Source organism: Oxyura jamaicensis, chromosome 6 (assembly GCF_011077185.1).
Source record: "Oxyura jamaicensis isolate SHBP4307 breed ruddy duck chromosome 6, BPBGC_Ojam_1.0, whole genome shotgun sequence".
In the NCBI taxonomy this organism is placed as follows: Eukaryota; Metazoa; Chordata; class Aves; order Anseriformes; family Anatidae; genus Oxyura; species Oxyura jamaicensis.
The window spans coordinates 27,741,525-27,762,664 of record NC_048898.1 but is presented as its reverse complement, the minus strand read 5'-3'; the positions used below and the strand labels follow the sequence as shown (position 1 = coordinate 27,762,664).

General features: G+C 41.0%; 1 protein-coding gene across 3 annotated transcripts in view; it reads left to right on the top strand.

The window, feature by feature from the left end:
• Positions 1-21,140, top strand: part of ABLIM1 (actin binding LIM protein 1) — a 186,583-nt gene that overhangs the window by 32,178 nt on the left and 133,265 nt on the right. Inside the window, exon 1 of one of the 3 annotated variants that reach the window (XM_035329703.1) lies at positions 11,121-11,257. The exons of 1 other annotated variant lie outside the window; for it this stretch is intronic. In XM_035329703.1, coding sequence (XP_035185594.1) covers positions 11,218-11,257 — 40 coding nt within the window. In that variant the 5' untranslated portion in view covers positions 11,121-11,217. Of the gene's footprint in view, positions 1-11,120; positions 11,258-20,269; positions 20,411-21,140 lie in introns of those variants that run through there. One more of the 3 variants, XM_035329702.1, reaches the window with a different exon arrangement.

Sequence of the window (21,140 nt, the reverse complement as noted above, 5' to 3'; positions counted from 1 at the left end):
GGGGTTCAGCTGCTGGGAGCGAGGAATGGCAGGCTCCCCAGGGGAACACAGCTCCTGTGTGCCACGTCCCGCCAGTTAGCCCCAGCCTGCGACTTTGGTGGCTGCTGTTCCCACTGGTGACTCAGACAAACGTGTTCTGAAAAAGCTGAACCCCACTTCTGCATTCAGGAAGGCTGGGAGAACGGAGGAGAGACCGGGTGCACGGGGACTGCTCCGAGCTGTGAATTACAGCGGGATGGCACTGGTGCTGTGCCTGTGCTGCTCTGCCACATGGAAAAATTTTGCTTGAGAGTGTTCTGATGGACGCCTTCCTCTGCTGCTCAGGGAAGCGTGTCTGAGCTCCTCTTCTGGTTCAGGTCCTCTCTTATGCTACTATATTAAAGGACTGTGCAGGTCCCAGGCACTAATTCAGCAGCCCAGGAGATCCCTTTCATACTCAGAGCTGCTCAGAAAAGGCCTCCACTTTTATGGGGTAATTCTAAGGGATATGCAGAGGGGTTTATTTTATTATTATTATTATTATTATTATTTATTGTCTAGCCCCTCAGATGCCAAGTGCATTGCCTTCCCAAGAGCTGCAGTCCCTTGCTACAGCGTCTGTTGTTTCCACAGTAGTGCTGCTGCGGAATATGGCAGTAATGAGGCGCTGCGCTGGGATCACAACTGAAGAGCTGCTCCCCTCTGTGACAGACACTACCCAGTCAGAAAATACTCTGCTACCTTGAAGCCTTGCTGGTGAAGCTGTAGCTACACTGGGCTAAAGACAGGCAGCGAGCTGTGTGTGGAAATGGTCCAGGAGCTGAAGTCAGCGCAGACTGTGGCTGCCCGCTAATGAAGTTGTTTTTGTTGCTGCAGTATGGGCTGGGTGCTGGCAGGCTGTCAGCAGCTGCTGCTGCCAGCCATGCTCCGTCCAGGCTGCTGGATGCCTCCCTGCCTCCTAGCATGCTCCCAGCGCCTGTGTAGGTGATGCTCGTGCTATTCTGGGGACAGCCAAACCTTATCTCGCATGTTTCGAGGGTGGAGGCATTGGCCCTCGCTTCTGGAATAAATACTGTCATCTCAGAGCACAGGGACATATTTCTGGCCCTCTGGTGGGGCATCCAAGGACATAACCTGGTGGTCACTTGGGCTGGCAACAGTGTCGGCTTATTTGTCCAGCCTTGCTTCGGAGGCTGTGAGCTTGCAGAGCCCTTACCTCTCCTGTGTGTACTGGGGCTTACATAGGGAAAGAGGTTTACGTGGGAATTCCTTTTAGGAGAGATTTGGAACCATCTTCCCCAAGAATAGTTTTTCCTTAAATAGAAATTTGTTTTTCCTGAGCCGTAAACAAGAGTTGTCACTACAGGCAGGTCTGGAACATGTATTTCAACAACTTTTAAATAAGCATTTGTATTATTTAGTGCTAGCAGCGACCAGCTTGTCACCTCTCCAAGGCACTGGAGCCGTTAAAATATTTCCAAGGTATTTCTCACCCACCTCCTGTCAGATTGCCTTATGATAGCTTTACTCACAATGTGCATTGAAATTTATGAGAATTCCTTTAGATTTGGGTGTGTTTGTGTTTTGTTGGAAAGGAGTGAAGTTGAGTAGGAAGCAGCGCCTTTAGAGAAGCCAGGATTTTTCATCTGCTTTAGCTATACTATAAGCTAGCAGGTTTTTTTATTTCTTAAACAGTTTCCACAAGATAGAAAAGCTCTTAGGTTTTTCTCTGTTTTTAATGTGGTTTTGTGCAGAAGGAAAGCTATTGGCGTAGAAGAGCAGTGCTTTTAATTTCTGACCGTAGGAGTAATGTGCATATCAGGACATAGGTGTCATTAATTATTCCCAGGATTAGCTCTTTTTTTTTTTTTAATTTTATTTTTATTTGTTTTTTATGTGGTTATAATTGAAGAACAATAGGAACGGCTGTGATGGACCAGCTCATTTGTTTAGTTTGGAAGCTGCTTTGTACACTCGGATTTGCTGAGACTTACTTTTGGAAAATGGGACTCTTGTTCCAGAGGTCCTGAAATGACAGCTTTGCAAATTAATTGGCGATAAAAGTGAAAGGGTATGACCAAGTCTGCTGAGACAGGTGACTCGGAGGTGAGGGAAGGATCTCCGGCTGGAGATTTTAGAAGACAGTTGTTAGAAGTACTCTGGTGCCTCTGGGAATAGCATATAGGTGGAGACAAATCAAGTCTAAAATCTTTTGACATAAACTGATTTGTCTTGAATTTGAAGTCCAAGACTCAATACAGCATTTAAGAGTTTTTAAAAATTGATGGGTAACACCATGCTTTATTATTCTTTTAGTATTTTAGATTGATGATAAAAGAATGATCACTGTGAATTTAATCTAGAGATCACCAATTTTCTTGGCATGGCAAAAGTATGAGAAGAATCCAAATTGAATCTTGAAGTGCACAATGCATTTAAGCCTAGCAATGAGACAGAAATTAAGATTAAAATAGCATTTAATCTGCAGCTGGAAATAGTTCTGAGCTGGAAAAATCAGTGACACAACAATAAAGCTATCTGGAAACTGAGCTTCCAAGAATGTGATCCATGGAAAGGTGTCTACCTGAAATGGATGAACGCTCACAGAGAGTGGATCAAAGGATTTGTGTTTCCAGTGTAGGTGTCTGTAAGGTATGTGCTATCCAGCCTTACAAATCTGTGATCAGGCACATACTCCGGGTGGAATTTGTTTTGAACTGCCTTCTTTGGCAACGCAGTTGACCTTGAGCTAGGCTTTTGATTCCCTTTCGCATACATGAACAGCCTGCTGCTAAAAGGCCAAACAATTTGTTGGCTTTTTCTTTTTTTTTTTTAAACTCTTAATTTGTCATGGAACAAATGTGAAACTCATGAGAGAAATTAGTAGAATAAGTGTGTAGGTGTCATCAGTGTGCACAGACTGCTGACTAAGTGTTCAGTCAAATGCCAGCTAAATCTCACTGGCTTGTATTAATTTTTGTTCATTAAATTGTTCCATGCATTCTCGGATGCTGAAGGGTGTGGAATTATTTTCTGGTTGATCTGAGATGGATGGGTAACTATGACAGCTCGTTCTTTAAATAGAAGAAACAGACCACATCTTAGCTGCTTTTTGTTCTTTGCAGGAGAGCAGGTTAATTAATAACAAGAGAATGAGGTGTTAAAACGCCTTGCTAGTTTACCTTCTGTGAATGTAATAGGAAAAAAATGAACAGAAGAGAAAGCTGTTGACCCAGGAGTTCCAGAATTCACACAACCAGAGATCTCTTTCTCCACCCCCCCCGGGCATTCGTTGCTCTTGCTTGAAAGGGCTCTTCCCTTTAAACCCTGTTCTGATGGCAAATGACCGGCTGAATGTTGGTCAATGGGAGTTTCTGTATTTTTGGTCTCTCGTCCCACGTATAAGAGCTGGCCAGAATTCACTTACTCTAGCAGAAAATCTGGGGGAGAAAGAAGAAAGGACTTGCACCCAGGTGAGCTCCCTGTGCGTTTTTGCAGCGCATGGGGCGCTGAGTAATAGGAGCAGCGATGCTGAGCTACTGGTTAGGTGTGGCAGGTAGCGCTGAGCCTGGTCCTTGGCTTCTGCCCTTGTACCACAGATAATAAATAAGTAATAGAACCTCTGATTCTGCGAGGCAGCCCCCATGCATTTTAAATAACTAGAAGCAAATGTCATTGCCCTACTTCTAAATAAAACTCCCAGGTATAAAAGCATGGGAATGTGAGTTAAAAGAAGAAATCTCCCTCTCTTTAGATCTCTGTCAATTTTAATCCTGCATTTTTCTGACTCTTCAACTTTTTTTTTACCACTCATTTGTTAGATAAACAGAGTGCATATAATCCTGAGGTCTGTTATGCTACCACTTTCAGTTTTCCCTGCTTAACATAACACAAAAACAACAACAAAACCTTATTTATTCAGATTCACTAGTGCTTGACATCCTGAAATTCGCTGTGTGGCTATTGTCTAGGCAGGTGTTGAAGTTAAAAACAAACAAACAAAACCCCCTCTTACTTAGGTTTCTGAATTACCTTGCTTTAATCACTGTGATAAGAAAGAAAATCTTCTTGGTCTGAAGTCACACCTCATACATAGTATTGTCAGTGGTAATAAAATTTTAATGAAATAATTTTTAATATAATGCAGTAGGCTGTGATAAAAATTGCCTTGAAGCAAAAAAAAGAGCTATAAGGCATCGTTTGAATTCTCCCAGTATTTTTCCCTATCAACTGTGCTTTATACTTAAAGCACACGAAGTGCTGTAAAAGCCATTAACTGCTTCAGATTTTCCCTTTCTAGCAAATTTTTGAGCCCTGGTATTCATATATTGGTGATTTATTTAAAAAACAGTTACCAAAAAGAGAGAGAGAGCTGATTTTCCAGTTGTACTATGTTGTTAATTTGTTGTCATTTTTAATATTCCTGTGGGGTGCATCAGTACTTACACACAGGAAGAGAACTGAAAAGCTGTCTTGTGGGGTCCTGCCTGGAGTGGTGTAATGCCTAGCTTCTCGCTCTGGCTTTGCCCCTTATCTGTGGTGTGCAAAGTTAGATTAAGTAACTCCTTTCTCTGTATGTCTTAATTTGCCCCCTGTCCGGTGGTCATCCCACCTGATCAGGTTTTAATTGATGCAGGAATGTTGCTACGTCCAGTGGTGTCTCAGCGTTACTGAAGTACAAATGGCTGCACTTCTCATGAACTCCCAAAACAATACTCTGGTTATTCTGAAAATGTAGAGCATGTCAGCTGAACTGAAGACTCATTTGAGCAAAGTTTTAATGACAGAACTTAACCGTTGTTGTTGTTGTTTATCTCTGGGTACAGAATTCTTTTGACCCAAGTTGAGCCAGTAGAGCAGCTTTACTGCAAGAGTGTCTGGTGAGGGGTCCTTTTTCACATAAGAGATCTTTGTGTAGTTGGGGACTAAGGACTTTTGCTGCCCAATAGGAATTAACCAGTGGGGGAATGACTGTCAAGGAGAATGCTCAGCCCTTGTTTGATGGCAGGCTGATGGTGGGTGGGTAAATCCCAGCTTCTCTAAACGGGTGCGTGTTGGTTGAGCCTAACAGAACAGATGCTGAGAGAACACGTACCTGTCAAGACACACAGAAGTATGTGGCACTCATGAAGGGAGAGGAGCTGTATTAACTAATGGATGAAGCTGTCACAGGAAAGAAGTTCATAAACATCTCGTTAACAAATCTAGCATAGGAGCCAGCAGGAGCTGAATCCTGACACCTGGCTTCCAGTGGGACTTGTAGACGTTCCTTTTTTTATGTTGGAGCTTGGTCAGGTTAGGTAAGGAGTTGTATGATGTTATGGCCTGTAATTGCTGACAGCTAACTTGATACACTAGAAAGTTGCATTCATTCCTTCCATCCCTGTATCATATTTTGCTGCTCAGTGCCATGCCCAAATTTCTTATAACAACCAAAACAGTAAAGTCTTAACTTTAGAGATTGCATATTCTTTACCTTCTTGTAAGAGATGCAATATCACAGAGACTGGTAAATTAAACTTCCATTTTAAAGACTCGCACCAGGTGATGTGGGAAGCCTGATGCTGAGGATGGGTGTGCTCTCAGGGTCCTGTGATGCTGAGTCTGGTTCACTCCCTTACTTAGACACGCCTCAGACTGAGGAGTTTCTGAGCTGACAGTCAGCCTTGATGTATTGTACTAAAACCCCTGACACAGATAAAGTCACGTGTGTTCGTGTTGAAGGAGAACATTAGCACAACTGACGCCTGCCTGTCACTTTTTTGCTTTTGGCAATCTGATTTTGTATCTTTACAGCTGTTACTCATTATGAATTAATCCTTCAACCAGGCTTTTCATTTAGGTCTTCTTAGCTGACTTTTCCTTGAGAAAACTGAGGATGTAAGTGTTCTTGTCGCTGACAAAGTGGAAATATTTTTCTTTTCCTTGGGAGTTGTTCAGCAAGTAGATCACAATTGGAACCAAGTTGTGTCAGATTATTATTATTATTTTTTTTTTAAAAAAAGGTTATTTGTAAGCAAAAACCAAAGCAAGAGCAACCATAACTAGCTGAGGATCTCACCCAAAGTTGTTAATTGTGAAGATTTGGTAAATGCCAGCTTCTGGTGGTAATAAAAGTCACTCCTTCTGCTAACACACTCCTTGTGAAAGAAAAAGCATTTACTTTATGAACAAGATGCCAATAAAAACAAAATCATAGAAAAGTTAATTAATGAGATGATTTTAATAGGTCCCCTTTTGTTTCTTGGCAACAGAAAGCAAATGACAGTCAAGTGTTTGCCAAATGTTTTATCTTCATGCTATCCATTTATGATCCATTGCTTGGCGCCTGCATTAAGAGCCGAGTCAGGGGAACGCAATCAGTATCAGCAAGTTCCCAAGCTACATTTCGGGGTGGAAAACCACAGAGGAAGGTTGCACATTCTTGTAGCTCTGCAAATGCTTAGCATAAGAAAAGACAAAATTGTTCAGTAAATCTTTGTTTAAAGTGTAAGGGGAGACTGCCGTTTTAGTCTGAGAAGCTATTTAAAGCTCAGCGTATCACAACTGATATACTCGCATTTCTTACAAGCATACGCTGAAATCCCAATAGTGCTGACTCAGCATCCATCCTTCCTGCGTGTGTATGTTGGGGAACATGCAACTGAGAATCAAAGAATCAGTTTACTCCCTCTTCTTGCCTTCTAGTAATGATTGTGAGGATGAGGATGCCTGGGCTCTTTCATCAGGGCTGTCACTAGCTCAGCGTGTGAACTCAGAAAGTGATTTGTGGTCTACATGGGTGGAAATTTTAAAACATGATGCTTAAAAGTAGATACCTAAATATAAACAGCTTGTATTCGTGCAGGTGTAAGGTTTGTTGGAAAAAAAAAGGCTTCTATGCTTGTTTACCTGTAAAACTGAGTGGTGTTGTAAGAGGATAAACATTTCAAAAATCTACGGGCAGTTGAAAGCAAGTAGAAAATGATTCTTCTATTTATTTTTTTATCCCCCCCCCCCCCCCCAAATATATGACTTTTGGCCTTAACCTCATTGAATCAGCAGGTGTAGGCTTAAAAGCTAAAACACCTATTTGGAAAGTGTTTCTTCATTTCTCGCTGGAGTGCAAGATGGAGCTCACCACTTCGGGGTGTAGAGCAGTGAAAAGGAGGAGGGAGGTGTTCCGGGAGGAATTAGAAGAATTTAGAGAGAATGGGTGCCTTGGTAGCTGGCAAACACTGCTCTGGAGGCAGTCCCCAGCCTAACCACCTCTTGCTGCAATGTGAGAGAGAATCTAGAGCTCTCTCTCGGTGTTTGCCCTGGTTCGTATGGTTTTTCCCTTAAGCAGTTGCTCTTGACTGCTAGCAGAGGCATTGCAGGTTTTATATCTTCATTTATGCCTTACCCAATTAGAATACTGTACAAGTTAATTAATGTTTTTAAAACCTTGAGATCATCAAATGGAATGGATATGCAAGAATTTCAAATGATGTCTGAAGGGGGAGGGCAGGTCTTTATCTAACTACGGGGTTTTGGTGTTGTGCCGTTGGCCCAAACGTCCCTCATAACGCATGTATCTGTGGGCTGCTGCGCTGGGCTCTGGGGCTGTCTGAGTGCTAGGAGTTCTGCCTTAATATAGGCCTGCTTTTAAAACCGTGTGACATTTTGTAAAATGCCCTGGGATGCAGCAGGATGAAAGGTGCGTAAATACATGTAAAACGTTATAATTAGGATGCAATTAGCAATGCACAGGGAAGGAGTGTTTGCCTGGCTACGCTTTGTATGTCTATAAAGTTTCATTATTCTGGAGCACAGAGTGCATGGCATAACACTTGTTCCAAGCAGTTACACTTGAAAATAATTGCTACGCACAAGCATTAAGGAAGTTATTGTAAATTAGTTTCTGCTGGGAGACAGAGACATTGCTGGTGATGCAATAATTTCACTGGATGGAGAAAAAAATCTGGAATAGTCACCACTGGAAGCAGTAAATGAGAAGGAGAGTAACTAGTGGTCAGGAGCCTCAGCCTAGACTGGGAGGTGAGGGAACTTGTTTGCTGAAGTAACGAGGGAGAGTGTGCTGGTGATTTCCATCCTGTGATCTGCTTGTTCTGCTGCTGGCCCTTGTGTGGGTGCATATTCTGTTATGTGGGGCTGGGAGTGAGAAGAAATAAGAAGAAAAGCTATGAAGGAACAGGGTAAGTTCATTTCCTTATGATAAGAGCATACTCGTCCTTAAAAACCTCAGTCCTGTCCCTGTTCCTGCCTTTTCCCCTCTCCCTTTCTTTTTTTCTTTCTTTTTAAATAATTTATTCCAAACAGAAGGTTGAATGCCTAGGGTTGGGATCCCTGGTACAGACTCAAAAAGTTGAGCGTAGAGTTTTGTGGTCCTGGGCAGATTGCTTAAGTGTTTTCTTAATCTGTAGAAGGGAAATAATATTTCAACAAGGATAAGATCTTCCAGGGAGCAGGCTGAGCTATTATGGTCTAATGTTGTCTAGGAACAAATGGTTTGGAAACTTGAAGGAGAGGCTGAGATGCCTGCTGTGTCTCCCAGCAGACACAACAGGAATTTGCTGCTTCGTGAATCTGTGGCAGTCTGAAGTGGCCGATAACATCCTCGCTTAGCTTGTTCCCTGATAGTTGGCAGTTTGTGGCTCTGGGAGCTTCTGTTTGGATTACATGAAGTCTGGACCAGGGGAAAAAAAATGGCAATAAATGTAAATGAAAACTCTACAAACATGCTCTTCAGTTTAAGAACCGTCAGATTGTTAGTCTGTGTGATGGCTTCACTGAGGACATTGTTGCCTCTGTGCTGCTGGCACCAGTGTAAGTTCTGCAAGGCCCTTGCAGCACGGGGCTGGTTATGCTCAGACAATGCAGGAATTACAACAGGCCTGAGAACTGTATAGGATGAAGTAAGCTAAATCCAGTGAGATTGCTGTAGATCTAATAGCTAACAAGTCTCTGCTGAGCTTTAATAGCCAACAAAAACATCTCTCTGCTGAGCATAACAGACTGCAGTATTTCAGAGTCTTGTCACTTGGCGAGATTTGAATGTTGTTTTTTTTTTTTTTCATGAGAACAACATACAGTGTTTATGGCAGCACACCCGTGGATTTCAAATCCCCCAGGGTTTTTAGAGGCTAGACCCTCAGCATCAGAGAAGTGAACAGAGATTGCTGAGATGAGACTGGGGACTGGTAGTGTGCGTGGGAATTGATCGCTTCTCACTAAATGACCAGGAATGGTCAGTTAATTTAACATAGGTGAAAGTCAATGTATAATCAACCCGTATTAATAGAGGGGTGCATATCTACATACGCAGCCACACACAAGAGTTAATATATGGCTTCAGTATAGTGTCCAGTACTATGGCTACTAATAATACAGAGCTGGCGTAAGCATGGTGAGATGTACAATATGTAGATGTCTATTGCATCATTCTCAACTTCTCCTTTCATCTCTTCACCTGAGCAAAAAACATCAAGATGTGGTTAGCTGCCGAAGTCACAGTGGCCTACTCCAGGAACTCGCCTCTTAACGAGGCCGGAGACCCAGAGCGTGCCTCTTTGCAGTTGTATCTGAGATGTACGCACTCCACAGTTGTATCTAGGAGCAGAGAGGACAAAAATAAGTGCTAATGGTCAACACTTCCTAGGAATGCAGTGCTTTAATTCTTTTTGTCTGTAGAACAGGTCTAATTGTACTTGCCTACCGCATAAGAGTGTCAGTGAAGGTAATTAAAGCGCGGAGTGCCTTGATTATTAGAAAGGAGGATGGGGGTGGAGAGAAAGCAGTATTTCTGTTGAGCTAATCGTTTTCTGTCAGGCACGTTGAAGTCCAAGTAGAGTGAACGCCCTGTCCTGCACTACACTTAATTTGGCAGCAAATGAAAAGCGTAAAGGTGAAGGAGGAGAACAGCAGCCTGCGACTAAAGGAAGGGAGGCCGGGTTCCGGGCCTGCGTTTACAGCTGTCTGAGCGTCTGGATGAGTGTATTTTTAACGAGCTGGCTGAGAAGATGACAGTTCAGTGTGGGGAAAATGAAGTCAAGAGTTCAGGAAATTCAGGATTTACTGTTTGAAGCAGGGAATTAAAAGTAGTTGGCCAAAATTTAATGTAAGAGTTTTTACCCAGGAGCCCAGCAGGTCTTGCACGTTTCTGACATCTTTACATGTAAGTTCAGACGAGAGAAAATGTGGGGTATTTTCCTTTTTGTTGTTATTTAAAGTGAAATTTTAGGAGAAAAAATGGAATTCCTTCTTCTATTCTTTCAGAGAATAGAACTCAAAGGTACTAACCAGCCGTTGGGGCCCAGGGGAAAGAAGAGAGTGAGAGAAGAGAGCATGCAATTTACGTGGTACATGTGGAAACTTAAGGTATTGAAGCAGTTAAGGAGGACAGCTTTAGGCTTTGGTGGATGGGTCTAAAGGACATGGAGAGAAACTTGGAAAGCAGACATATGGAAAGGAACTGAAAGCTTTTCTGGGAGTCTTGTTGCCAAGAGGATGTTACATGGAGTTTAGTGCAGACCTGGTGGGTATTGAGGATGTTGAATGCAAATCTGTCAGAAAAGATGAATTAATTCAGCTGCTCGTGGAACAGTTTGTCTCTTGATATGTGCAACTGCGTAGAAGGAAATGCCTGGAAGTTTACACTTGTAGCAAGCCTAATTGCCTCTGTCTGGGTGGGACATTGTTGGAACCCAAGAAAGATGCATGGGACTTCAGCTTTCCCTGCTCTAAGTGTGTACGGAAAGTGATAAAACCATGTTTCTCTGATCCCTGTCTTATACGGGCTGCTATTCTTTTGTTTAGGTGCGATATATCCAAAAAAGAAGAGCAGTGGAGTTGAGGCACAGAGTGAAATAGAAGTAAAGCAGTTGTAGGACAAAATGGAGTTTGCTTGCAGTCAGCCTTTGAGGCAGGTTAGGAAAAAGAAAATTGACAGTGATATCAGCTGCTTTGAGGTGCTTGATACATTGCAACATACCACTTTTTGAAGGGCAATATACCATGGTCCTGATGATGAATGGAATATCTAGAGGAAAATACTGACTCTTCCTTTAAACTGGGAACATAGACACACCTATTCTGCTAGGGCCACTCCCTTTAGTACTGCTAACCCAGGAAATATTGAGAGTAAAGCCATAAATCGAGCCACCTCCGAAGGATCTCTGCCGTTTCTCTGGCTTTACATCCCTGCTCTGGAAGGCTGTAGCTTTTGAGGTCCAGAAACGTTACTGCTTGAGAACACGAATGGAACTAGAAATACATCTGAGCTCTGCAAACGGCAAAGGTTTGTCCCAGGCTATAGCACTATTGATAGATTACATAGATTAAAACATCCACAGGACGTTGGTTGTTGGGTTTACAGAGGGAAAACGGGCTGAGGAAGTTCTGTTGGACTGAAATTTGCATGTTTGCTAGTAGAGCAATTTCTTTAGTTTCTTTTTTACTGATTAAGCGGTTAAACCCTTTCCCAGTTTGGTGTATTTTATGTAACAAAGTCCGTGGACTTTGCTACATGGCTGCACAGTGAGTGTGTGCATCCATGTGCTTCTCCTCTGAAGTGAATTTTGCAATGTGAGGAGTGGAGCACAACTGGGTGGAATTAAACAGCCTTGTTGTCCAGCTCTGACTCTGTGAGTTTGTGGGAAGCTCTTCCCTGCTCTGTTTCGTGGTTCTTCTGTTTTGTAGGTGAAGATGATGACAGCATGCTATTGCTGTGGGGTAAGTTCTGTATAAAGAGGTTTTAGTGCTCTTTTGTGATGGAAGGTGGCATAAAAGTTCCAAGTATTGTTAATTAATGTTTTGAATGAAAAGCTGATAACTTGATCTGCGCTATTGAGGGCAGCTTTCTTTGGAATTTGTCCTGAGGAAACATTGCTGTACAATCTGTGACTTACTGACTAAGCACACCTACAATTTCTTGGCTGTCCTGCAACTGTCTGTCACTCCTGTTTGCTTTTGCACAGAAGGCAGGCAGCAGGATATTGGGCAGCTGCTGCTGGCAAGCCCTGCTTTTTCCTTGTTAAAAGGTGCTGCAGGTATGACTGAGCAGCGCTGACTGCCGACGTGTAGCAGCCTGCAAGGAGGCACTGGGAGATGAACGTCGAAGCACTTTGCTTCCAAACACCAAAAGACCATTCACCACAGTTTTGGTGGTAAGGTACCAGCAAGTGGTACAACATGACAGATGCTCATGCAAGTGGCCTGCAAGTCTTAATTCATTTATCAAACATTTCTCTTTTTTTTTATACCACAATCTCAAAAAACATGAGGCAAGACAGATGCTTATAAAAAGACATACTTTGCTTTCTTATTAGCTCAAGTGTGGGTAGTTGCTTACTCTCCTAGGCTTGCACAGATAAGCAAACCTCCCAGGACCCCATTTGACTTCAGGGGTTAGAGCTAGCAAAAGTAAAATCATATTTTCTCTTTGCATTGTCTAATCCAATATTTGTCACTTAAAAATCATGTCTCACACAGACATCATCTATCTTTTTGGGTCTGGAGCTAAAAAAATGTACAGGTATGCATATTAGAGAACTCTGCATATCTCTGTGAAAGATAAATGATACCTTATCTCTTTAAGGTATCACTTTACCCTTAAAAAAAAAAAAAAAAAAACCACAATAAAAAATAACCCAAATTCTACCTGTTTATAACAGTAACAACAACAACAAAACATTCCATTGCTAATTATTCTTTGTAGGCCAAACACTTCACCTAATGTGGAACTAGATAGAACAGTTCTATTTCTGTTGCATCTCTCAGTGTGTGGTGAATGAGGTGTGCAAAATTACTTTTTCCCCCCCTTATTTCTTTACTATTTTATTTTTAAATTCTGTTTTGGCTGATTGCAAGAACATAAATTAATCTTCACAGAAGAGCAAGGTTAAAATCAGCTATTTCTGTGTTGCTGCGATGTGGGAAACTTCCATATCATTACATGAACGTGTTGATGGAAAGCACATCTGTCCAAGTCTGGTGGGGATTCGTTCTAGTGAGGTTAGACTGAATATCTGCTTCTGCACTTCCTGAACAGATATACAAAAAGTAGGGGAAGTCTTGCTTATATCTCTGCCTGCTTTGGCTGGTGCAGATGACCTCTTGTGTGGATCTGGAAATCTGTTCTCACTGTTGAGGTCCTAGTAGATAAACTTCTGACTGCCAAACACAGGAGGAAAGAATTGATGGCTTCTCCTTCTTACTCGAGGTATTTTCTCTTTCTCTTCCCTAGCATTTGGAGGAAGCTGGGAGTCTAGCCCTTTTGAGATCTTATACGTGGAGAGATACTTTTTGAGCTATGTGTTTTGTCATTTCAGTAAAATGAGTAATGAAGACACTGTTTTGTTTTACCCCTGTTTTTAATCAGTTTCATGTGCTAGCTTTCCCATTCTAGAAAACTGACCCACCAATTCTTTGTTAGATGTTTCTTTTGAGTTGCAAGGCCTGATGTTATTCTGATTGTAAGCCAGCAAGCAGCTGGAGAACTGAAATTTTCTTCATAATCAATTAATTGAATCTAGGAAAAGTACTGGTAAGGTTTGGATTCCAAAGAAAGCATAAATGTGGAGGAAGAAAAACACATCAACAATATAAAAGAAAACCAGTACAAAATAATGGTTTATCTTGTAATTCATTCATAGTTAAAAAGGAAATAACTGGAAGGTGCCAACTAGTTTCAGTCAGAAAACATATGTTATAAACATATGTTTATAGCATAAGGTCTCAAATGCTAAATCCTGTGGAGGTCAGCACCTGTTTTAACTGATTCAACTGAAAATATTGCTCAGTGCTGCTAGAAGTAGTTCATCAATCAGTTTTCATTAGCACAGCCTGGCAGGCTGGCTGGCATGCCTACTTTCTTTAGTAGTAGTTGTTGTTGTTTTCTTGCTATTCTCAGTTGCAGAACTATTCCTAAAAGATACCAGGGCAAAACTCCTACCAAATAATTGAATACATAGAGTTTAAATACCAGAAGGAATGGTGAAGTTGAACTTGATGAGCTGGTATGTGGTAAAGGGATTTTTTTGTCATAGATGTGTGTTAGTGTTAAATCTGTGCATTAAACAAGTGTCAGTTTGATAATATCAACATAAATTAACCTGTGTGATACACTAAGGGAGTGTCTACACTTAAAACAAAAACACCCACCAAAACAAACAGAAAAACCCTAATATGCCCTTGTAATAGTTGGTTGCACTCTGCATGAACTGAAGAATTGGACCTCCCGTTGTGGAGTAACTGTCTAGATGCAGCGTTTAACGTAGTGTAAGTACCAGGAAGGACAGAGAAACTGTGATCATGACTAGGAATGCAGCAACAGGTTGTTCCTAAAGATGGGAAGGGCTGAATATCACATTAAATTGTTTTAAAGTTTATTTTAAAAAACAAACAACAACAACAACAAAACACAAAACAAACATTTGATTAAATTTCACCTGCCAGAACAGTGACATTTTTTAGTAGCCCAAGTCATACATGACCTTGACTAGCAATAACAAATAACCTCAGTAGATGGCTTATGGTCAAGGAATGGCAGGAAAAGGTCAAGAACTTACTGCTGAAGAAATACTGCTCTAAATTATTGTTGTGAATATAGTACGGTAAATATCAATTAATTTATCAATATCGTGATCTGAGATTCTTTGTAGCTGTTCCAGTTGACTCATTCACAATTCCTGTAGTTTATACTGTCACTAGTATGGTTTTCCCAGTATTTTAAGACCTTGTTTCCTATCTCTTATTCCAAAATTTTAGGCTGGCTAGATGTCAGATGCCCCGCACTTCCACTGCAGGATCAAGACTCCTGGTGCAGTACTATATTTGAATAACTCTTGTAGCATTTAATGGGCAGAGCTGCACTGCGTTGTACGTGTCAGGGAAATACAACAAGATAAGGCCGGTTTTGTGCTGAGTGGCACTGGTAAAGCACAAACAAGCTGTCTCTGTCTTCACATCAAGGACATGTTTCTCCATTTTTGTGTCCTGATGGCTTTGGAAGTGTAGTGTGTTTCTGTGGCTGTTGCGTTTTCTGTTGGTGCCAGGTTACAAACCCTGTTCAAGTACAGGTTCCTCATAACTATCAAGAAAAAACACACGAGCAAATTGAGGCCTTGGGATATCCAGGAGGACCAAAACCTCAGTTTGCCAAATATGATTAGTTACATTTTACGTTACACGTCATTTCATATCATGGATGAATTGAACTAAATCCCAAGTCTTTTGTCGGCCCCATCAGTGTTTTATCTGTGGCGGTGCAGAACGCGGTCTCAGCGAGAAGTGAGCGGATGGCAGAGCATCGTTTTGCTTAACTGACACGTCTCAGGTTTTAACGGGGCTCTTGATCACTTGCGTGTGTGTGCACAGCTGATTCGTCAACCAGACGATAGTGCTGACCATGAGAGGAAGGGTTCAGCAGTGCTGTGGGATTTATTTAATTACAAAGCAAAGATTAGCCAACACAGCATATTTAAAGCTGCTTTTAGCAGGAATGTTGGCAGTGGATGAACTGGTCTGATGTCATTTCTGGCATCCTCCAGCAGTGCCATACTTTCCACTGTATTGAAAGGTAGCCCCCTATTCTTAGTTTTGTTTTTGACAGACGTTGCCAAAAAGTTTGTACCAGCTTCTGTTAGGTACCTAAATTAGGCCTTCTAGCAGGAAGATGGAATCTCTTCTAGTGCTTCGCTGGAGCTGAGGGCAGGAGGACTGCAAGTTACCCTGCAGTTAGGCTCTGAGAACAGCCGTGGTGCTGGGGAGCCCAATGGTTCGATGCACCTACAGAAATGTTTCATGCTTTGTGCCATCAGGTGTGCTGGTTCTGCATCTGCAATGGAAGATCCACCGTTGGGAGAGAAAGGCAAATTTTCAGCTAAGATATTCAGGAGGCTCTACAGTGACCTAGAGGACTTTTTCTTCTAATATAACTTCTCTGTTCAGCATTTGAGTGAAGTTGCTGTGTATATTCCTGTAATTGTGTGACTTGTCAGAAGAGACAGTGCAATAATATCCAGTTTATTTTAGTACATAACAAGAGGAGTGCTGCTTTCTTTGATGTCATGCTTATAGCACATCACACTTTAAAAAGGTACAAGAAATAAATACAAGAACTGAAAGAAAACCAAGCTTTCATCTTTGATCTCTTCTCTTCCCAATTTATTTCTGTCTCAGTTACTGTGAAGTCTACATTGTGAAGAGAGTGTTACAGAGTTTCTCCTCTCAGCTGGAAGAAATTATCAAAGTTCAAGAAAGGCAAAGTGAAGAAAAAATGTCTGATTAACAGAATTCCATTTTTCTTGCATGTCTTGGCTCATTTGATGCTACCTTTGTGGTTGTCTGAAAAAGCAAAATGAATATGAAACACAATGGGGTGCTATTCTAATGAACCATCTCTAGCTCTTGGGGCCTCTAGCTTATATAACAAAGCTGTATTTTTTTTAAATTTATTTTGATTGTGGTTCTTTAAGTGGTTCTTTACAGCCTACTACAGGCTGAGCTGTTACAAAGTAATGACCACGAGTAAGTAGAAGAAAATCAAAAATTTAAAATGCTTTTCCACACTGCTTGTTTGCATCTCAAGTATCTGTTTAAATAAAAAATACCTAACACTGTTGAGGACTAGGAAAAAAATAATTCCTGTTAAATAGCTGAAGGTGTGCCAGCTTCTGCCAGGATGATCTTTTTTGCTAATTATTCCCTAGAGTGGCTTAGGCGTCTCTTTAACTTCAAGCATACTGCATGGCCCCAGGAAAGCTGTGGGATTATTTATAAGGTTGCAGATAGGCAAGCACTTGAATTGTGTTGCTGAGTCAGTTGTTCAATTATACAGAATCTTGAGGGTGCACTAGTTTTTATATTTGTATTTCATATAGCTCTGACCATATCCTGCCTACAAAATGGTATCAGTTTTCAGCAATTACAGCTGTTGTTTTCTTCCACCTTTAAGTAAAAAGGATAGCTTTTGCTATAAGAATATATGTTGCAGTGTTCTTGGCATTATAGATCAATAGATTACTCTTTAATTGTGCTGCCAGGAAATATAATGCTGAGCCACCTCATCTTGAAATAATACAATAGACTGATCCATTAATGCACACACTGACATTTTATGTCTGAAAATAGTCAAGGATGTAGGATTTTTTTTTTCCCCATGACTAGTCTGAAATGCACATTTGAATTGATAAAGTAATGTAAATAGCCTTTGGTTGAACAATGCTTTTTTTCTTAACCCGATTATCAGTGCACTCCTCTAGCAAGCAGAGTGCCGGTGATTTTGTATCACAGACTGGGAATTTAATTGCCTGCTTCTGCTTTAGATTTGAACCTAGGAAGTGTTACCATTTTTGTAATGAAAATGGCAACCCCCACAAGCACTAGATTTCTGCAGAAGGTGGAAAAATCATTTGACAAACCTTTTAGTGGACTTTTAACGTGTTTCAAGTGGTGAACTGGTGAATTACAAGGAAAGTTTTGTTTTGTTTTACCTAGAACTGCAATGTAGAAAGATTAGGTATCTTGCTTTAAATTAGCGAATTAGGAAGTTTTACAAAGAGATTTCTTTCTTACTTTTAGATAAGCCTAGAGATGCTTTTTAAGAACAAATTATGTTTATTAATTTGCAATATTCTTAATGAAAGTGAATCATCCCAATATAGAAATCAGGTAGTTGAGAAATTGATTTGAACCATTCTTTTCCAGTGCACGTATATCCAATCCGTGACAGCGACAGATACCGATGCTTGAAAGGGATGTTTTAAAGCTGCCATAGGTAGTAGACAGTGCGTTGCTAACTGACGTTATTTTTGCCCCTAACATCATGTAAATATTTCATTCGGTGATTGATTTTTTGTCTGTGTACTATTTCAGCCCAGCTAATTGCACAATAGAGAATGGCTGCTGTCACTCTCCTTTGTTGTCCAAGAAAGAGAGTGATTGGATTTAATCTCAAGCATATTGTTTTGATATTTTTGTGTGTGTTATCTTAACATGCATTGCTTCACTGGTGGATAAACTTGATGGGCTCTGGAGTTCAGGGAAGTGAGTCAGATTCAGTTTCTGAATGTACAGCAAAGGGGAAAGCTTTCCCAAGAGCTTGTTATGCTGCCTGTCCAGCTTTACAATGCACTGCAAAGCTGGTCTTTTGTTATTTAAGGCTCATGTGCCATGGAAGTTATCATACATAGTTGATAACAGGAAGCTGAGCACAATGCTTTAATTCAGCTGAAAGATTTTGCAAATGTCATCAGTTGGGAAAGGAAATTGTCACCATGTGGTCTTAGTTAAGTCCGAGGCAGAACTGTAGTAGTGTTTTCTTTTATATTTTTTTCTTGCTTGCAAATCGTACAGAAGAAATACAGGGCAAAGCATTATTATTATTTTGCAATGAACACCAAAAATAAATCAGTAAATTCCATTACTTTCTTATTTCTGAGTTAAACAAAATGGTTTGTGCGTGCAAGTCTTGCTGTTACTACATAGACCTGTGATCCAGTTTGCAGTGTGCCACCTTGGAAATCCTCAGATGGGCTTTCTAAAAGTCCATGTTTGGTGCAGTGGAAGATGGTACAACCATAGCTTCGTCCTATTCAGTCCTCAGACTTGCTTCTATCCTTTGACATAGACATTCATAGACTTCATAACAGTTCCTCGGTACTGTATTTTGCATGTGTGTATGCTGCAAAAACAGGTGTTTTGGATAAAACTTGGCAAATTATTTTGTTAAATGTCAGTTATAATAATGGTGAAGATCAAATCCTGAATTAGCAGCTTGATAAGCCTGTATGGGAGACTAGAGCTTAACTGGGTTGCTCAGCTGAGTTGTAATACAAATCATTTTATCTGTGATGTCACTTTCACCTGAGAGAGCTCTTTTCAGTCAGCCACTCTGCTCTTTTAGCCAGTATGGAGCTGTGTTCTTTATGTTGTAGATGGTGGCGTAGCTTATCTGACCCTTTCAGTTGAAACCAATGAATTAACTTGGTAGGGACCTATGGACTTAAAAAGTTATATTTATATGGATTCTTCATAGCCTGTACCACAACGAAAAATAGCAATGCTCCTCAGTTCTTTATGCTTTTACAGACAGGAAATTGGTGAAGTGATATTGAGTGACTAGGCTTTTTGATCTGTTGTAAAATTTGCATCCAGATATGCTAGCACAGATCTCTTTTTAAAGTGTCTTGTTAAGTAAAGTAGTAGCAGTGCTTAATATGGACATCAGTAATCATTATATGATCTCTACTAAATGTGTTTTCATGAGTGGATGTGACCTTAGTGAAGAGTCCGTAACAGAGAGGAGACAAGTGTGGGGTACAAGGAGCAGAGTTGTTGAAGGCCCACCTGTTCTTCACTTGCAATCATCGCCTGAGTCCAGAGGGGACAGCAAAAGCCATTCTGCAAATATTTAGCTCAGTCACTATCATTAATCGGGTGATTTGTAGTATATGTTTTCATGCTCTTTTAGTTAGTCTGATTTCACTGTACTGTGGTCTCGAAGAGTAAAGCAGAGACAGGTACGTGAGGCCTGCCACTGCAGTGGGCCCAGAGGAGAACTGCTGAGTCAGTTTGGTTTTATTTTCTTCCCAGGTTTTGTCCATTTGCTTTATTGTTGAGTTGAACATGCTTCCCCATAGTTGCTGGTGGAAGCAACAAGGATTGTGAGCTTGTTCTGTGATTCTTCACATTTTTTTTTGGTTTCTCCTTTGCTTGCTCGTGTTAGGCAAGCGAAGGTAGCGGTGAGATGAGACTGGCTTCGTGCTCTGGTGGCTGAGCTGGCAAAGTGCCCCGCTGCTCCTGGCTGCGGTGCCTTAGTTCTTTTGCAATACATGGTGCTAGAAAGTGCCAAAAAATGAGGTGGTGTTATTACGGGGGCTCTTTTTCATGTTTTTAGTCCCCAGAAAATACACAGCACTGAGGAGGGGTTGCGTGGTAACACGAGGGATGAGAAATGCTCTTACAACAGTGTTCATGTCTGCTTGCTGGAGCGTGTCAGTACTGGGGCTAATTCTGTTTCTGGGTCTGAGCTGAGGGGATGTTTTATGTGTCTTACTGACCAGAACATAATCCCAATAATATTTTCCGTTGTGCAGCAAGAGCATGGATTTTGTTGCAATTTAAAATAATGGCTGTAAACTATTGGACTATAATAACCTGAGATACTTTTTAAGGGCATGATTACTTCAAAAGCCACAAAGTAGCTCTGCGCTGCTGGTTTTTAGAGCTCAGCAAATTTTATATAGGGCCTGAATTATTAATGGAGATAAACTGGAAGAGGAAGCTCTGTAGTCTTATCAGTCTCAAGCAAGCAGTAGTTGCTTGACTTTGTCGAGAAAGGCAGCTCCTTCGGAAGCAATGAGTGAACAGGTCCTCAGTGAGGAGTCCTACAGCGAGAACGGTTTGTGTCAGTATGCCCAGAAGATGACTGCCTGTTTTGGACACTTAGGTAAAGAAACTAAAGATGTGCATGTGGATTTTTTGCTCTCCTTTATATCGATGAACTCTTTCATCAAGCTTGCAGTAAATAGCTGAGTGTTTTGTACGTCACCCTGCAGTCTTCAGTAAGTAAATGGTGTGTGTCAGAAGTGAAAAGCTGCGTGCGTGGAGTCATTTTACAGTAATTAGTAAGCTTTTGATTCCCTGTTTGTGGGAGCTTGAATTTTAGAATGACTCTTTTTGCTCTCTCTTGCTGTTTTAATTTTTTGTTGTTGTTTGGTTGGTTTTGTTTTTTAATTGCTTGGATAATTATATTTCTTGGTATAAATGGATGTAGTTCTTTAGTTCTTGCGCATTTTTCATCTATGTGAGGGTTTCTTTCTTTCTTTCTTTCTTTCTTTCTTTCTTTCTTTCTTTCTTTTTATTCTCAATCTGTATGGGAATTCTGATATTGGAGAAGATAATTGTCTTGTCTTGGTCAGGTGCATGAAACAATAGTTGCGGTTATCTACCTATACGATAAATGCGTTACACTCTGAAGTGTCACGATGAGGGAAAAGGAAAATTTGGTTTTGTTTTCTGTGTTTTGTTTTTTTCTTTGGAGGTAGGTTTTGCTGAATTTAAGATGATTGACTGTTTTTTTCAAAAACAATAACATCCCACTGAAATGTACGTGCAGGAAGTCAGTTGATGGAAGCAATTAAAGCTGTTGTCTACTTTTTGCTATTATTCAGCAAAAT